An 18,961-nucleotide genomic window follows, 5' to 3' on the forward strand; every position below is an offset into this window, starting at 1 on the left:
TACTGACCATAGATAAAATACCTCCCCTGACAAAAGTTAGGATTTATTAAATGGCCCTTTGTGTATAAAAGATAAAAAGCTAAAATAGAAATGGCCTGGCAGGTGTTACGGTGCAAATAGTGACCGCGTTAACTGGAGACTTTCAGCCGAACGCGTCTGTTGGTGTCCTGCTCACAACGGAATAGAAACGGATAGAGCCTCTTTTGTTAAATCATTCATTTACAGACGTATCTAAAGAGTGCATTTTTAGGCATTTACGTGGACACCTTTCATGTTTATCAGCTGCGGTTACCGCGAAGAGCACTTTAGGCTGTAAGTCATCAGATGACACGGTCACTGGTCACACCGTAACACCGCCAGTTAACACGATCACTGTTTACACAGAAACAGGTCCAAATACTGATCTATCTAGTACTGGGGGATATACTACTTCCACCTTAACTAGATATAATATTAGCCCAACTTTATCAGGTTTGAGAAAACGTTAAAGTAGAGATAGTCTTTAAACTAGTTGGGCAGCTAAATGCATTTTCATTACGTTACTACTTCAATTTCCTCTCATGTTAATAACCTTGGCTCTCTACCACCAAACGACATGTATTTAGCATAAAAAAACAGCCATAGGCAACCTCAAATATTTCAAACTTAGGTTAATAATAAGTTAATAATAAATATTAATCCCGGGTAATTACTCTTACCTGACAGGAAGGAGGTTTGGAATACACTGAAAAGCTTCTCTTTTGTCTGCGATGGATGTTGACATTGAGTAAATTATCGCCCCCTGCTGGTATGGCACAGATCACAGGCGTAAACATTTGACGCTGAAGACAGGCAATGCGTGACACTGACACGCATCCTCTAGTGGACCAACGTGTCTATTACACGTTTTGGCATGATACCGGGTTGGTATGGCACTTTGAAGACATTTCCTAAAGTGCACTGTATTTCTTGCTTCTTGATTGTTAAATAGAAACGTAAGAGAGGTAACTTTGTCTTTTCATACAGTTCTCCAACTGTGATAGTATCGTCCAATGAATGCTGCTGAAAATTGGTCAAATCAATGTCAAAATCAGTAAGGGTACCCTCTGCATTTTTCCATCTGGAAAAAACAAGTGCAGAGCCTTTTCTAGCAAGTTCTTTTTTTTACTTTCCGTTGAGACACTCTCTTTTCTGGTCCTTCCGCCCTTTTTGGTGCGTACCTGCACAAATCCTCCTTCTCTGAAATGCATCCATCCTATCTCAATTTTTCTCTGATTCTTTTGGGCGTTCTTTGGAATAGTGTGATGTTCTCTTTCAGGCACATGCTCACCCTTGCTTCTTGATAGTTTTCCTCTAAGCCGCTCAAAAACCTTCATCTTGCGACTCCTTGGTTCGTTTTCCTTGCGTTTGCAGTATCCAAAAACAGCTAGCCGATCACCATACGATGGCAGATAATCCCTTATCTTATGGTGACGAGATGTGAGGCAACGTTTTGTTTACACATACAGGAGAATTTCACAAATGAACATGTGTGTCAGGGTGATTATTTTGTTTGGCTTGTTTTTTTTTTTTCACCAGTCAACATCTAGCCTAATCACACTGATGATTGAGTCATATTTCTTGTGCTAGAGAATGGCCCCCAGGTATTCTGCCCCGTACTATTGCAGTCATTCTTTGTGAATACTAGCACTTTATTCTGAACTGGTGCCATCTTCATACTTCTTCTTCAATACTATCTCTCACCTCTCCACTCTAACCCTGAGACAGGAGATGTTGGTGGTCAATCAGAGGGCAGAACAAACACCTAGCTGTTGGACTGCCACCCATCTGGGAGAAGGGTTACTGCCCTTTGATATGTCATGAAGGGAAAACGGCCTGTTTAAGCACCAATTCACTAGAAAGGACCATGTCACAACAGTATTAGTTTGAACATTTAATGTGAATTGTAAATGTAAGATATATTGACAGATGTATGTGTATGAGAGGGGTGTAGGTGTGAGATGGCCATCGTCTTTCAGGCTGGTCTAGGAGGTTAATCGGGCGAGCGAGAGACTCAGAGTGGGGGTTCCGTCTCAGGTATGGATCCACCCAAACTGATTACGGCCCCAGACTGTACCTGAAGTGAGAGAGACGAGGGAGAGGTGTGTGTCAAGTTGGATGGGAAGGGATGAGGGGGGAGAGAAGGGATGAGGAAGGAGAGTGTAGTGGAAAAATACTGTCTGTCTGTCATCCTTGAACTTAAAAGACTTAAATGTTCGTGCGTCATTTAGCAATTAAAAACTGTTTCTCTGTATGGCCTTGGTCTGCATCTCCAACAGGTACCCTCCTCATTATCTGAGTACAGCATGATCCTAAATCAGTGCCCTCCTGACAAAAGAGTTGCTGTTCGTGTTCCACCGTACCAGGTACCTTATAAAGAAGCTTGCATAGATAAATCACCAGGCAAACTAGAAGAAGCTGTAGCCACTAGGGCAAGCTGAAACCAATGACCATGTATTACTCATGTATATGCAATATACCTACACCCTGTGAATGTATAAATATGCTCTGCAACCGGGACTGCCCCGGGAATCTTGCACTTGTGACTGATGTTACTTTTGTAGCTGATTACTCCTTTTGCAAAACAACTCTTACTATATGCAATAAAATACACAAAGACAAAAGACTTTGACTTGAGATCTTTTATTACCAACAGAAAAATCCACAACAAGGGAACAGATGAGGAAGGAGAGTGAATGGATGAGAAGTAGGGAAGGGGGGGTGGGTAGAAGGATCTGAGACAAACGGGATGTGGTGAGGTGACCCGGTGTAAATAGGCTGTCAGGTAATTACAGGTGTGGTTTTAGGCGTGATCCTGCTACCGAACCTCAGTAAATACATTAACTCCATTTTTCGGAGGAGTGGAGCAGACAAAAGATGGAGATATTATGCATTTGTGACCTTTAATAGTAAATTATTATTTTTTATTTACCCAGGGCAGTGAACTGGGAAAGGATGCTGCTCACCTGTTAGTGAGCAAAGTTCCTGTAAAACTGCTTTGTTATCTGTTGTTTGAGCTGGCGTTTTTATTCATTATCGTCCAGATTTTGACACATCACTGGATATCTAAACAATGGTTGAATGTAGGGAGGAAAATCTTATGAAGGGTAGCCGTCGTCTTCATCTTTATTTTGTTTGGGTGTAACTTCTGGTTAATTTTATAGATGCTGGGAAAACAACATGTTTCTATTAGTGTCTACTTTGAAGGTATTTTTTAACGTTTTCTATACCTCTTTTATGCTGTATGCTTTAAGCTCTTTGCTTCTGATTTTTGTTTTTAATTGAACCCCTGTATCACATTTACTTGTTTTGTTACTGGATACTTTAGGGATAGGAGATACTCTTCACTGTTTGAGTTCAAGCTCTGATATAAAACCCCATGTCATATATCATACTTTATCAATCTATGATCCCATCAGCTAAAAAGCACATGTTCAGTTTGATAAATCTAGTTAAAAATAGTCCTCCATTTAGAGGTAAACTCCCTGTTTGGCAACATATAATTATCACATTCTTGATTGACTAGATTAGTTTGATGTTGAAAGCTAGACATGATAACACTATAAATATTCAGAGGTTTTTATGACTGAGTTAAGTATCTTCAAGAAGAATTCATATGATAAACTTAACACAGAGTCTGTTTCCCCTTTTTGTTGTTTTAATCCAGTACCAGAGGACTCACCATGTGGCTAAAAGGTCACCATGTGGCTGAAGCCAGGACAGGAGTGATGTGGTCCCATTTCCTGGTTCTGGTCAGTACACGAGCTGCAGCGTTCTGGACCAGTTGAAGAGTCTTTAGGGACTTGCCAGAGCACCCTGACAAAAGAGAGTTACAATAATCCAGTCTTGAGGTAACAAATGCATGAACTAGTTTTTCTGCATCATTTTGCGACAGGATATTCCTGATCTTGGATATATTACGAAGGTGAAAATAGGCTGTTCTTGAAACTTGTCTGATGTGAGAGCTCAAAGACATATCTTGATCAAAAAGAACTCCTAGATTCCTTACAGTGGTGCTAGATGTCAGTCTGATGTCATTAAGGACAGTCAAATCACTAGAAAAAGTCTCTCTGAGGTTCTTAGGGCCTAGCACTATAACTTCAGTCTTGTCTGAGTTAAGTAGCAAAACATTTCTGGTCATCCAGGTCCTAACGTCCTTAAGGCACGTTTCTAGCTGACATAACTGACTGGTGCCATCGGGCTTCATTGATACATACAGCTGAGTATCATCTGCATAACCATGAAACTGTATGGAGTGTTTCCTCATAATATTTCCCAGAGGAAGCATATATAATGTAAAGAGAATTGGTCCAAGCACTGAACCTTGTGGGACTCCATGGCAAACTTTAGTGTGCATAGAGGACTCATCATTAACATGTACAAACTGAGATCGGTCTGATAAGTAGGAACACTTAGACCTAACAAGACGAGCACAGACAGAAGTCCCCTGTCTGAAGCTAGAAGTAGATCGTTTGTAACTCTAACTAGTGCAGTCTCAGTGCTATGGTGGACTCTAAATCCTGACTGAAACTCCTCAAATAAACTGTTGTCATGGAGAAAGTCACACAGCTGTTTAGCTACCACCTTCTCCAGGATCTTCGAGAGAAAAGGAAGGTTGGATATAGGCCTGTAGTTAGCCAGAGTTCCTGAATCCAGAGTAGGCTTTTTAAGTAGAGGTTTGATTACCGTTACTTTAAATGCCTGGGGTACATAGCCTGCCAGTAAAGACGAATTGATCATAACTAATATAGAGTTGCTAACCAAGGGAAAAACTTCCTTAAACAGCTTGGTTGGGATTGGGTCCAAAAGACAGGTTGACGGTTTTGACGCAGAAAAAATGGAATATAGCTCTGAAAGGTCGATTGGAGAAAAACAGTTGAGACTAATATCTGGTCCTGGAACTGTCTCTACTGTATCAGATGTATCCGCACCAGGTAAGGGCAGGAGGTTACCAATTTTGTCTCTGATGTCTAGAATTTTGTTGTTGAAAAAGCTCAGGAAGTCATTACTGCTGAGGGCTAGAGGAATACAAGGCTCAATGGAGCCATGACTCTCTGTCAGCCTGGCTACAGTGCTGAAAAGGTATCTAGGATTGCCTTTGTTTTCCTCGATTAGAGAGGAGTAGTAGGCAGCTCGAGCGTGACGTAGAGCCTTCATATATCTTCTATGACTATCCTGCCAGAAAAAAACGAGATTCTACCGTTTTGGTCGAGCGCCATATTCTTTCAAAATTCCGTGACGATTGTTTTAGAGTACAGGTTTCTGATTTGAACCATGGAGCCACTCTCCGCCGCTTGACAACCTTGTGTTTCAGGGGTGCAATCGAATCAAGAGTAACTCTCAGTGAATCCACTGCACTTTCAACAAACTGATCTAGCTGAGAGGGACTAAAGCTATCATAAGAGTTTCCAACTGGGTTGAAACACGGTACTGAATCAAAAACAGCTTCCTTAAATCTAGCCACAGCACTATCCGACAAACTTCTAGAGAGCACACCTCTTCCGAGCAGAGGTAATTCTGGTAGGACAAAGTTGAATGTAATAAAAAAAATGGTCTGATAGAAGAGGATTTTCTAGGAAAACTGTAAGGTTATGGATTTCAATGCCATAAGCTAAAACAAGATCCAGAGTGTGGTTGAAACGATGAGTAAGTTCGTTTACACCCTGTGTGAAACCAATAGAGTCTAATAGTGACATGAAAGCTGTGCTCAGGCTATCATTATCAACATCCACATGGATATTGAAGTCACCTACAACAATTATTCTATCACTGCTAAGGACTAAATCTGATAAAGATTCTGCAAATTCTGACAGAAGCTCAGAGGAGGACGGTAAACTACAACAACTAGAACTGGCTGAAAGGTTCTTGAGACTGGATGTGAAAAACTAAGAACAAGGCTTTCAAAAGAAGAAAAATTCAGCTTTGGTCGAGGGTTAACTGGAAGTCCAGAATTAAAAATAGCTGCTACTCCACCACCTCGTCCGGTGTCTCAAGGTATATGAGTACAAAAATGACTGGGAGGAGTGGATTCATTCAAACTAACATATTCATCTTGACACAGCCAGGTTTCAGTCAAAAAAAGAGTTGATCAATATGCTGATCTGATATCAGATCATTCACTAAAAGAGATTTGGATGCTAAGGACCTAATGTTCAAAAGTCTGCAGTGAATCTTCTGGTTTTTTAGCAAAATCATATTTGTAGTCTTGATTCTGATGAGATTTTGACGATTTACGCCGTTTGGATGACTTATAAAAACGGGTCTGGGCCGGGGGACAGACACAGTACCTATAGTATAACTACAGTTCGATTCAGAATTACAACTATAGTGACTGGGAGACAGATCTAAGGGGGGCGCAGAGAAGCGTGTAAGACTGCAGCTCTGCCTCCTGGTCTGAAATCTGTCATCTGCATGTATCTTTACTGTTTGTGCATTTTCTCTACTTTTGTGCCTAACACTTACACCAAAAATGGATAAAAATGGTGACCAAGTCCTCTACCTAGCCAAGAAGAGTCAACACCTTCTCTTCACAAGACGACTGGACAATGGACGTGCAAGGCCACCCTCAGGTAAACATGAACAGTTGAACAAACCTAAACCTTTCTTGGGAATTGTACATCTTCTGATAATACTGCTCCTGGCTGGTGATGTTGAAATAAATCCTGGACCTTCAATGAAGGTGCTAAACCTTCACAGCTAATTGGGCTACAGCCACAGTTAGCATGGCTACAACTACAGCTAGCAGGGCTACATCCACAGCTAGCATGGCTACAACTACAGCTAGCAGGGCTGCAGCCACAGCTAGCAGGGCTACAACCACAGTTAGCATGGCTACAACTACAGCTAGCAGGGCTACATCCACAGCTAGCATGGCTACAACTACAGCTAGCAGGGCTGCAACCACAGCTAGCAGGGCTACATCCACAGTTAGCATGACTACAACTACAGCTAGCAGGGCTACAACCACAGCTAGCAGGGCTACAACCACAGCTAACTGGGCTACAACCTCAGCCAGCCAGGCTACAACCACAGCCAGCCGGGCTACAACCACAACTGGCAGGGCTGCAACCACAGCCAGCCAGGCTATAACCACAGCTAGCAGATTCACGCCACCAGCAGTGCAAGGATATCAAACTGAGGAACCCAGTAATGAAACAGCATCGCGCTACAAAATTATTTCAAACACTCCATCAAGCTAAGACAGTCTGGGATCCAAAGTGCAAGCCCGGTGGCTTATTTGGGGGACACTTAAACATCAGGAGTATGACTCAAAATCGGGAACAACTACAACATATATTAGGCAATTCTAATGTTGACTTTTTAGGACTGACAGAAACATGGCTCACTCGCTCCTCTCCAGAAGCTGTAATAAATATACCTGGATACAACACCTTTAGAAGAGACAGGGGTAAGGGCAGGGGTGGGGGGTTCTCTTATACATTAAAAACACCTTAAAATGTGAGCAAATTGAATGGCCTAGTGAAGTTGGACTTGAATGTATGTGTGTGACTATTTCTCTTTAATCTGAAATGTCATTTATTGTAATTTGTATTTACTGGAAGCCATCTGCAAAGATAGATTTTTATGATCAACTGGAACTTCTTCTGGACTATTGTAACTTAGACAAAGAGTTGATTATCATGGGTGACTTGAATATTAACTGGGATGATAAGAAGGATAGAACAAATCTCAAGCAAATTACTGGCCAATTTAATCTTAAACAAATAATAGATAAACCCACCAGAATAACTCCTCGTTCCTCAACCAGAATAGAATTATTATTTACAAATCATCTTGAAAGAATTAAAAAAAAACTACAATCTACTAACAGGAATCTCAGATCATAATATAATTTTGTTCTCACGAAAACTCTCAAAAACAAGATTTCCCAACTCATACACAACTAGAAGTTGTCATCAGTTCATTCCACAAAACCAAATTCCAAGTCTGGACGCAGCTTTCAAAGAGAGTGACTGGAGTGAAACTCTCATGAGTGAAAATATAGAAAATGGTTGTGATGTATATTTGGTTTAAAACTAAATTGAATAATGTCACCATTTCTGAGAAAGGGAAAACAAAAAGGTTACCTGCCTAGGGACAACAGATGGAAACTAGCACTTCTGCTATAACTTTTACATTTTTACAGCTGTAATTGTTACAGCTGTTCATTTATATGCACTGTCCCTAACAAATAAATTAAAAAAAATATATATTCCTTAAAGATTCAAACTGGGAAAACTTGTGTTTTCCGTGTAAGTCTTTAAAGTTATGACATTTTCACAGAAAATAACATCTTAATGATACTTTATTGTTAGTAGTAATTAAATAAATACTCATTGGAGACAGCAGGGAAAATGCATACATGACATGCACACAAACTTGATGCCATCCCTGCATGCAATAAAAGAAAAAGAATCACAGGTATTTACATGATTAAGCAGTTAAAAGGTCAAATGTGATTTAGTTGGACTTTAAATACTCTTAAAATGTGACAATTGATTCTGCACTGTGACTTCTTAAGACATGAAATGTTGAATATGTTTTTTAAATTTTGTTAATAATAGTAATTCTGAAGGTACAGAAGTGTCCACTAGAGTTGACATCACGCAACTCTATAATGCAAAACATTTTTATTGATTTATCTTGTAGTGCATAAACAACGATCAGAATTCTTCCCCTTTCAAAATCACATTTCCAGTTTTCACATGTCAATTGGGGTGGAGAGATCCATTTAAATTTAAGTTTTGAATATAATAATATAAAGTCTTTGAGTTTTTGAGTGTTCCTGTTGAAAAAAGGAAAAACATGTTTGATGAGCTAAAACTGATTGATGAGTTCAGTTTTTTCCTAAAGGATGCCTGAACAGCATTTAATGGGAGAAAATCAATTCATGAAGAGTACCAAAACCATCACAACATCAGTTAGTTTCATGTTTCTGTTTATGATGCTATAAACAGAAACTCCTCAATTCAAGTGGGTATAAGACTTTATTCCATTCTTTATGCTTAGTGGAAAATGTCCTGAACTGTAAATATATAAAGAAATCAGTGTTAGGAAGTGTGAATTCCTATTTAACTGTTCAAATTTTAGACTTCTATCCCTGTGGAGTTGCTGTAGCTTAGTGAGTTCATATTCTGATCATTTCCTAAATCCTGCATCTGTATGGAAGGGAGTAAAACGCTTTATGAATTCAATGTAAGTTAGTTCCGAGATTGCAAACCAAAAGATGCTTTTACTTTCGTCCACATATTTGGTGTGACTCTGGTCCATTTAACCATTTGAATGTCCCCTAATGGGACGTCTATGAAAGCTAAGGCCTGTTGGGGAGTAACAACAACTTTTTTCAATGCTGAGCCAGAGTGTGTCTGACGGCCAAATTCCACCAGCTTCCACTGTCTCAGCTCGGCCAGTCCGGAGCAATCCGTAGCAGTTACACAAGGCTTCTATTTTTGCCAGATGCCGGAGCACGGTGCATCAATTAACCACAGAAAAGACTGGGAGGGGAAGTCATTTTCCATTTAAAAATAAATTGTACTTAAATTTGATGGTGAAGACATGTTTGAAACAGTTGGGACAGTGGCAACAAAATAGTATACAAGTTGTAAAATGCTTTAAATAACAGCTGATGAAACATCTTACAGTTAATAAGGTTAACAGGAAACAGGCGAGTAACATTTCTAGGTATAAAAAGAGCATTGCAGAGTGGCTTGTCTTTGTGAAGTCAAGATGCGGTCGATGTTTTCTTGTCCACTGACATCCACATATTAAATCCCTTGCAATCCTGTAACTTTTTTTATTGTGTAGAGATCATGGCAGTATATTTGAAAAATCTTCCATCCTCTTTTAGTTTAAATTAGTCCATTTGTTTGATACATCGTTGTAACCATCCTCGTTTTTTTCAACCCCTTGTCAGATTAATTTTTCATCTTCCTCAAGAAAGTGTTGGGGTTGTATCAAGTCAACTTTGGTTATATTCTTTAATAATTATATAGAATTATTAATAATTAAATAACAATATCATTAAACTATGTTTAATCTCGTTTGGGGCACCACCCTGTAATCAGGGAAATATAACCAAAATATCACTCAGATCAGTCTCAAATTAGTTACTTAATTACTAATATTATTAATAATTAATAACTATATTTAATCAATTGAAGGCGTGAAATCCGTACACAAAGCCCTCGCACCCAGCTTATATCACAATGTAAATACACCAGTAATCACAAACAACTGCTCTCTTAAAATTATAACAGAATTTATTTAAACAAAGCAACATCAACCCAAAATCGTTGAACTTAATCAAAAAAAGAACTATTATAAACTAATCTAAGCAAACAAACATTATCATGCAAGGCTTGTGGAAGAAGTGTAAAAGTGTAGTTGTGTGTGTGTGTGTGTGTGTGTGTGTGTGTGTGTGTGTGTGTGTGTTTGAGAGAGAGAGAGAGTTAGAGTGAGAATGAGAAAAAGCCATGTGGTGATGTCACATGGGGATAAAATGGTGGACAAAGAACAAAGGGAGCCGTGTGGCTCGGCCTTCTTGAACTCTCTGAGATAAGTTCAGTAACTATAACTTACACACCAGAAAGCCAGTGGCCGGACTTTGATTCAGCGGCGGGTACACTGGTCGTTCTGATGGGAAGCTAGCACAGCGGTGAATAAAACACACAGTTAGGCGAACACAGCAGTTCAGCAACAATAAAAGAAATGTAGCAGCTAACAACAGATAACAGGACAATTATCAGTTGTTACCATAACAAACACTTAAACTATTTCTGCCCCAACAAAAGCCTCTTAACACTGGGATCACTTTCCTGGTGATTGTTGCAAGGTTGATCTTCAATGGTAAGATGAGCTTATATAGCACTTTTCTAGTCTTCCGACTACACTACACTTTTACACCGCCTAATCCCATTCATACACCGCCGCTGAAGCAGAAGGAGCAATTCAGGGTCAAGTGTCTTGCCCAAGGACACATCAGACATGTTGCTCAACCCCCCAACTTTCCGGTTGAGAGGCGACGACTCTACCAACTGAGCCACAGCTGCCCTGGCTATTCTGTTCAACAGATTTGGGCAGCTTTTCCGTGGCAGATGAAGAGGGAAATGGCAGCAGGAGTCAATGCAATATTGTATTTCTGGTTTCAGGAGGCGATTTCCTTGTGTCTTCTCGTGATGGACTAATACTGGGTCTTTTGAGATAACAAAGAGCAAGGCCTTTAACCTACTATTTGGTAAATTGTCTTGAGATAACATTTGGTATGAATTAGCTCTATACAAATAAAGATTAATTGATTGAGATATTAACTCTCTCTCTGAACAAATGCACATCTATTAGCCCTATTTGGTGCATATGTAGGACAAGAGAATGTCAATCATATTCTTAACAATAGGACGGCCTGGGTGAATGTTGTGAGGCAGGTGGTGGGCCAGAGTCATCTCCCAAGCGTCCACTAGTCGAACATTAAATCCTTTGAACACAGCTCTGAGCACCTTGTCCCGCTGTAGTGTGTACCAGTCACTGTAGTTTAACGATTCAGAAGGTGTTAAACCTCTGAGGTTTGCAGTCCTGATGACCACCAGCGTGTCTGGAGCCCTGTTCAACAGACGAATCACCGCCCTGCGGATGCTCTGAAGTCGTCTGATGTAGAGCTCAATTGGGAAAGGGCTGAAGTGGGCCCAGACGCTAAAAACTACAACTGTGTTGGTGCTACCTACCAACCCGTCAATTTCATTTGCAATGTAACGCAGCTCACTGGTTGGGACGTAGATAAAACTAAGAGGAGGACCATGGACACGGTATGTTACCAAGATGTTTTTTGGATTGTCCCATATCATGTAAGGTCCAGTTTGCTTCGGACTATTCCGGTTAATCTTCTTAGCATCTGAAAGTATGACAGAAGGAACAAGTTTAGCTGTTATATAAATAATAAACTTTCACCTGAAATTACTGTGAATCAACTACCTGGAAGTGAAGCATCAAGGTACTCAAACCACTGCCTTAAGGTGGAGTCTCCATACATGTGGACCACCTTTCCTTTCAGACACTGGCTGATGGCAGAGGAGTTGTTGAATTGGTGGACTTTGGTGCCACCTAGTGATCGCCACACACCCTGGTAGTAATACCCAGAGAGTCCAGACTTCCCTTTGCCTTGATCGACCTCAGGTTGCCCTAAAACATATTGATCAAGCTTTTGGTTATTAAAGTCATTGTTTTATCATGTATTGTCAACAGATCCCATAAAAAGACCAAAACATGGTCTCTCCTTTACCTTGCTTTTTTCACTTGAGACAACATCATAATATAACACAAAAAAGTATTCATTCAAATTTTTACCCAAGACTCAGTTTTAGCTTTTTTCCAGTGCAGATAAGTGTATTTATTGGATTTGTCTGAGCAGCAGAAAAATATGCATTAAAGTGCTCAGCAGGACAGTGTATGTCTCGAATGCACATGTTTATTGTGGTTAAGGTAAATGTTACCAAATTCATTTTATAAGAAAATGTTGATTATTGAAAGCTAAATATTTACAGATGTTAATTAGTTTAGTATTTTTAAAGGGGACATTTTATGACAAATCCATTTGTACAGTGTTTTTGAACATATATTTGGGTAACCTGAGAGTCTACTGACCCACAAAATATGAAATAAATCCATCCCGTCCTTTGTTTGTAGTCTGCATAAGTTTTACAAGACAGAGAATAATGCTCCGTTTCAAATTTTCTCAGCTTGTGATGTCAAAAGCTGGATTCTGGTAAAAAAAAAAGAATAAAGAAGGTCTGCCATTTTAAGTCTTTCTACAGAGGATTGATGTCTACCAGGAAAACTCAAGGCGGCTCAATGCATTTAAAGAGACACACACACCAAACCGGAGCGTTCCGAGAGAGCTGGTTTATACAGGGTCACAAACCTCCTCTGGTGCTTGATTCATGTTATATTTTGACCGAAGCACAGCACAGATGTTTCATTTAGACCACAGGGGACTGTTTGAAAAGGGCTATGATATGTCCTCTTTAATAGTACTTAAAATAAATCTTGTTTTGAGTGTAAATGAAATAAATGCTTGCAGCTCTATCTCAGTTTTGTAGATAGAATCTGGTTAGTTTATTTATTTTTTCTTTATATGGGATATCTTTTCTACAAGGCAAAGAGATAAATAGCTATTGTCACTTTATTTTTTTATTGTGTAGTAGTTCATTCCGCCAATGCTCTGGCTGGAATACAAAGAGGAAGGTTTTATTTATTTTTACCAAACCATTTTTCTTTTCAAGTTCACATGGATATCTTTAAAATATCTCTCTGGTGAAAGTCGAAAAGTTGTGCTTTACCTTTCATTGGAGGCAGCACCATGACATTGGCTGGTCCTGAAGAGTGAATGAAGACTTTCAGGTTGACTTTGCTGGGGGGAAAAAACTCCCATTATTAAGAATCTTCTAAACACACTACATTATGTAAATGTCAAACGTGATTTAACAAATGGTAACACTTTAGTTTTATTAAATTACTCTGCCTCCATATTTGGACTGAAAATATACACTACATAGTTTTGTTGATGAGTGTCAACTTTAATTGTTCAGATTAAGTATTTTGGTAGGTATTATCTTACACTATAAACATCTTAAGATTTCATCTTTGCCACCTGTAGTTACAAACACAACATTTTCCAGCAAGTGACACATACTATATACTTACAGTCATTACAAAACTAGATGCAACTTTTCTACTGCTGTGCTCCCTCACCTTTGGAAAAGCTTCTCCTCTTTGTCCTTGAGTCTTACATTGAATCCGTCTCTCATGTGGTTAATCCTGTCATCACAGCTCAGCTTCTTTGGCTTGTAGCAGAACCAAGGCTCGCCTGTACGGAGGTCAGTGTAGTTGCACTGTGGCTGGTTGGTTTGACGTAGGCAAACATTACAGGAGGTAGTTTCAGAGCTTGAACCTGAGTGGAAGAGGCTTTTAAAGAGAACCCTTTCAGGATGTTCTCTATTCAGCCTGTGCAGAACTGTGACAGCCTCGCTTGAGTGGACAAGCGTCACCTGATAAAACAAAACACAAGAGCTTTAAAGGTATAGCATACACCCTTTGCATGCTATTTTTTATGTGTATAATTTGATTGTTAAAACAATGTTTTCAAGATAATTAATTTCTATTTTTGGTGTCAGCTGACTGAAGTTAATAATTTATTTAATGTAAACGATAAGATTGAAGGAAATGGTAAACTCTCTACTAGCTGGAAAGTTGAACTTAAAGTCATATTTTTTCACCTGTCTCGCCTTTAGTAGATAGGACAGATGACAACAGATAGGAAATGTTGGGAGGATGTAGAGGGGGATGACATTCGGCAATGAGCCAAGGTCACATTCCCCCCCAGGCTGCTACAAAGAGGACCATCTCCTCTGTAAAGGGGGCATGTGTATAACTGCTCGGCTATCAGGAGCCCGGTATAACTTTTTTTTCTTACCACTGTAGGCAGCCATCTTCTCAAACAATAGATTTGCCTGTTTTCTATCAAACAATTCATAACCTACCTTAGTATCAATTTCAACTTATTAGTACTTTTAATGCAGTTCTGAAAGCGTCTTGTACTTTAAATCAATATCCTGAGTGTGTGCATAAATAAATCACCCTGACGTATTGCCAGTCAGTGTTTCGCCTTACTATGGTAGTATTTTCTCTTTGTCACTATGTCCACGTCCGTCATGTTTGCCTGTTTAAAATCGCGTCCAATCACTGAATTCCTTTCCATTCCTAAACACCTAATTCCTACACCCTGACATTGACTTGGGGAAACCGCCCCCCCCCCAAAAAAAAAAAACATTAAAATACAGGCATAGGACAGGGTCTCTGCAGGCACAGCCACCACCACACATGTATGCAGGTGGCAAGTATATATATTTATTTTTTAGAAAAAAGCTAAACTATCTTTGAGGAGTTAATACATGTAACTCTTATGGTGAATACATTCCCTCAATGTAAAGTAGTCCAGAAATGGGGAATACCATTTTGTACAAAACTGGTAAAGATTGGCATTTTAACACAGGAATCAATGGGGATTAAGTCACTAGAGTGTGTGACTAAACACACACACACACACTCAAAGGCACAAATACACTCATACACATGCAACACTATAAAATAATAAATGACACTTTTTTTCATTACTAGAATATTTAATTGCTTATTATTACTTTTCATTACTTTTATTATAGTATTATGTGTTGTTAGTATATGCTTTGGTAATATATTTTACACATTAATGCCAATAAAGCTATTTTAATTGAATTGACTGCCTCTAGAGGTAACTGGAAGAACTGCAGTTTTTTAAACTTCCACAATGTCTTTTTTTTTTTACTTTTTATGTTGTTGTTTGTTGGCAAAAGTAAGTCAGGGAAAATGGTTTAGATTCCATGAATTAAATGACCTACAGGACAATCACATTGCAATAGGTGATTCCTTTACCATCACTTGTTTTACAATACCATTTTAGTAGAAAGCCTTGAACTATACCTCAACATGTGCACTTCCTTCCCAGAGTAAAGGGAATACAGCAGAGTAGGAGCCATTAAGGTGATCCACCACTCGTCCAGCCACACCTGCTTCAAGTGCCCTGTTGTGCAACCGAGCAAGTAAGACATCTCCTCCAGACTTCTTGGGGTTACCTTGGAAGTCGTATATTTGTACCATAACTTCCAGCTGGTCTCCTACATGCCGGTCTACTCCACCCCTCCCTGGGAGAATGGTGAAAATGCTGTGGGCGGGATCACTTGTCTGGTCAAATAAAAAAGGAGCTTGCAGAAGAGGAGTTTCAGGCCAAGCAATGGAGTCTAATAACATGCGTTCCTCCTTAGCATCTGCCAAGGACAGCGGCTCGAAGGTGCAGAAGTTGTCAGTGTGAGGAGCAGTGCGAGGAACAGTGCGAGGAGCAGAGGTCACTTTCTTGAGGACGATGCCAAAGTTTTCTTCATAATTTAGCTGGCAAGGGGTTAAAAAAAGAGAGATGGTGACAGAGAGGCATCAAACAAATTTCATAAGATAAAATAAACTGAAGAAAGATGAGGGATTTTTGAGGGAAAACTATTCCTAAGGGCAATGGTCGTTTACATTTCTTGATCTTAAGTGCATGATTGACACAGCCTGCTTCATTCCACTTTTTCTAAGTTCCATTGCATAATGGTGGCACAACCAAATAACATGTTTGTTTTTTTTTCAACTAGATTGTCTACCTCTGGCCACATTGCTAATTTGATGGAAGACATTTAAATAAACCAGGCCCTGGTTGGACACTCTTCAAATGTGATTCTGTATGGCATCTTTCTATCAAACAAGGTATGCTTTAAAAATATAACACTGCACTATTGACTTTAGACCAGGTTTATATAAGTGTTGGGTTAATCATGCACCAGAAATGGGCCTTAAACACAAATTCCAATATTTAAATTTCAAGAGGAACAGGGGTGAAGAAATTGGCCCGAGTACCTTGTTCAGTGGTTCCCCTAGGTTTACAGCGTTGGGGGGGTGGGGACAAGTCGACATGCCGACACAAACACTTGAAGGAATCTTGGTGTTCATGAGTTACTTTTAATGACAGCTTTCCTTTTCTATCGGAAAGGTCCTTAAATGACTTCTTTCCCTGATTTCCGACTCTATCCACTATCCTACAATAAAGGCACAGAAAGCCCAAAAATAAATCTTCAAAAAAAAAAAAAAAAAAAAAAAAATGTTTTTAAAGATTGGGCTACTCTGTGATGCTCTTTTTGTACCCAATCATGTTACTCACTTTGAATCTGAAATGGTGTTTCAACCTTTAACAAATCATCATCAGAAGAAGGCCGGAACAGAACAGCATCTGCCCCCGGACCTAGCGGTATACCCTACAAAGTATGTAAGAAGTGCGAGATGCTCCTTACAAGGCTATGGAAGCTGTTGTGAGGATCTGGAAAAAAGGCAGTATTCCATCATGCTTGAAGAAAGCTGAGGGCTGTTTTGTGCCAAAGGAAGAGAACTCTTTGACCATCAGCCAATTCAGAACAATCTCACTCTCAAGTGTGTAACTCAAAATCTTATTTTTAGCATTGGCTAAATGGATGACCTCATATATGACTGAGAACGACTATATCAACACAACGCCCAAATTTCCCCTCTGGGAATCAATAAAGTACTATCCTAGCCTATCTATACAGAAAGGTGGGATACCAGGTGTCTGCAGATGCAGGTGCCTGGAACACACATCAGTCAAAATGATCCCGGAGGCCAAAGCAATCAAGGACAACCTGACAGTGGTGTGGTATGATTTGACAAACGCATACGGATCATTTTATCATGCCTTCATCTACGCAGCATTAGACCACAACCACATCCCCGAGCACATCAATGAAATTATCACCAGCTACTTTGAGACATCCAGTTACGGTTCCGAACAGACCAGTTGACAACTCTGTGATAAGACTTGGGAAAGGGTATTTTTACTGGCTGCACAACCTCCCTATAACAGCTGCAGGGAAAGATGTTTGAGGGCCAAGAATGGAGTTGGACATATGACAACCCCCAAAAAGAGGTTTTATGGATGACCTCCCAGTGACCACCACAACCCAAACAGATGGCGCCATGACAAGGTGCTCATGACACTAGCTAACACCTTGGAGCAGGAGAGACTCAAGAGATGCCATATTCAAAAGAAGCCAACATTGGGAAGAAGTCTACAACCTTGCCTTTGAAACAAAGAGCGCAAAATACCAAGACCTTTTGCAAGACTGTTGGGGAAAAGGTTGGCAGGCGTGGCTATTCCCAATCGAAGACGGATGTAGAGGATTCCTGGCTCAGTCAGTGTAGAGGATTATCATCTGCTTTTATTTTGGTATAAAGTAAGGATCACCTTGTGGATCAGAAAAAGCCAACTCGTTACAGGTCAAAAACCAAATATAACAGCTAAAATGAACAGTAAGAATAGTGAAATGTTGATGTCAAACGGTGGATATTACATTTGACTTTTAAACTGAGCTGTCTACAATTGAAATGAGACATTCAAAGACGCAGCTGTGTTGTTCTTTCCATCACTGTGCCTACAGAGAGACACGACGGAGGCTTATCCACAGTGTGACCAAAGGGACAAAATATCATGAGATTAATGGCGATTCAAATGACAAGATTGCATTAATTTGGGATCTCAATTAATCTAAAACAATTCACTTCTGCTGACAGTCCTAGTTCACACTAAGCGTCAAATTGTCACAGTCAAGTGTGCTAATGTTACATGATCAGGAAATCTGATCTCATGAAGTAGGGAAGTAATTTGTGGAAGGTAGGGTTAGTTTCCCTTCAGGCACACAGTAATGCTTGCATGAAGGAAACATACATTTAGCCTAACTAAAGATTATTTTTAAGTTAACTTTAATTGGTATTATTTTGTTACTTTATACTTTAACACAATCACATTTCAGATTCTAATTCTGTTCCATTTATTCCTCAATGTTTTTTCTTCAGTTTCACTTGTTACTTTGTTGATTAAAAAAAAATCAATTATTCTAAAAATCATGATGTGTAATTTTAGATATTATATATTTAATTAACCTGATCAACTCTGTGACTCATGTGTACGGTGGCCGGTAGGGGTCAAACGATCAGCAACTGATGAAACGACATACATTTAGAAAAACGTGCAGCATCTACAGAAACGCTGCACATTCAAAAGCAAATGCAAACTACCACAACAAATGCAAAGGCTGAAACGCGCTGCAAAGACACAAATGCGCTGCAAATAGGCAAAACAACTGCATAATCATCAAACACGCTGCAAACACAGAAACGCTGTAAGTTCAGCCTTAAACGGAAGTGCTCCAGGCCTGTAGGGGCGCTGTAGAACTGTTTATTCACGGGAGAGAGTAAGAGAGACAGCTAGGATCAGAAAGTTATCTTTAGATAGGGGAAGTTGTGTCGTTGAAACACA

General features: G+C 39.6%; 1 protein-coding gene across 1 annotated transcript; it reads right to left on the reverse strand.

The window, feature by feature from the left end:
* Nucleotides 1-10,429: 10,429 nt before the first annotated feature.
* On the reverse strand, nucleotides 10,430-16,032 carry LOC136177687 (NXPE family member 3-like; the record flags this gene model as incomplete). Its single annotated transcript, XM_065951636.1, has 5 exons — nucleotides 10,430-11,902; nucleotides 11,983-12,189; nucleotides 13,347-13,417; nucleotides 13,759-14,054; nucleotides 15,526-16,032. Coding segments are annotated over 5 exons (1,626 nt in total), but the record flags the coding sequence as incomplete, so codon positions are not given.
* Between the last annotated feature and the right edge of the window lie 2,929 nt (nucleotides 16,033-18,961).

This window comes from Labrus bergylta, chromosome 23, assembly GCF_963930695.1.
Source record: "Labrus bergylta chromosome 23, fLabBer1.1, whole genome shotgun sequence".
Taxonomy (NCBI): Eukaryota; Metazoa; Chordata; class Actinopteri; order Labriformes; family Labridae; genus Labrus; species Labrus bergylta.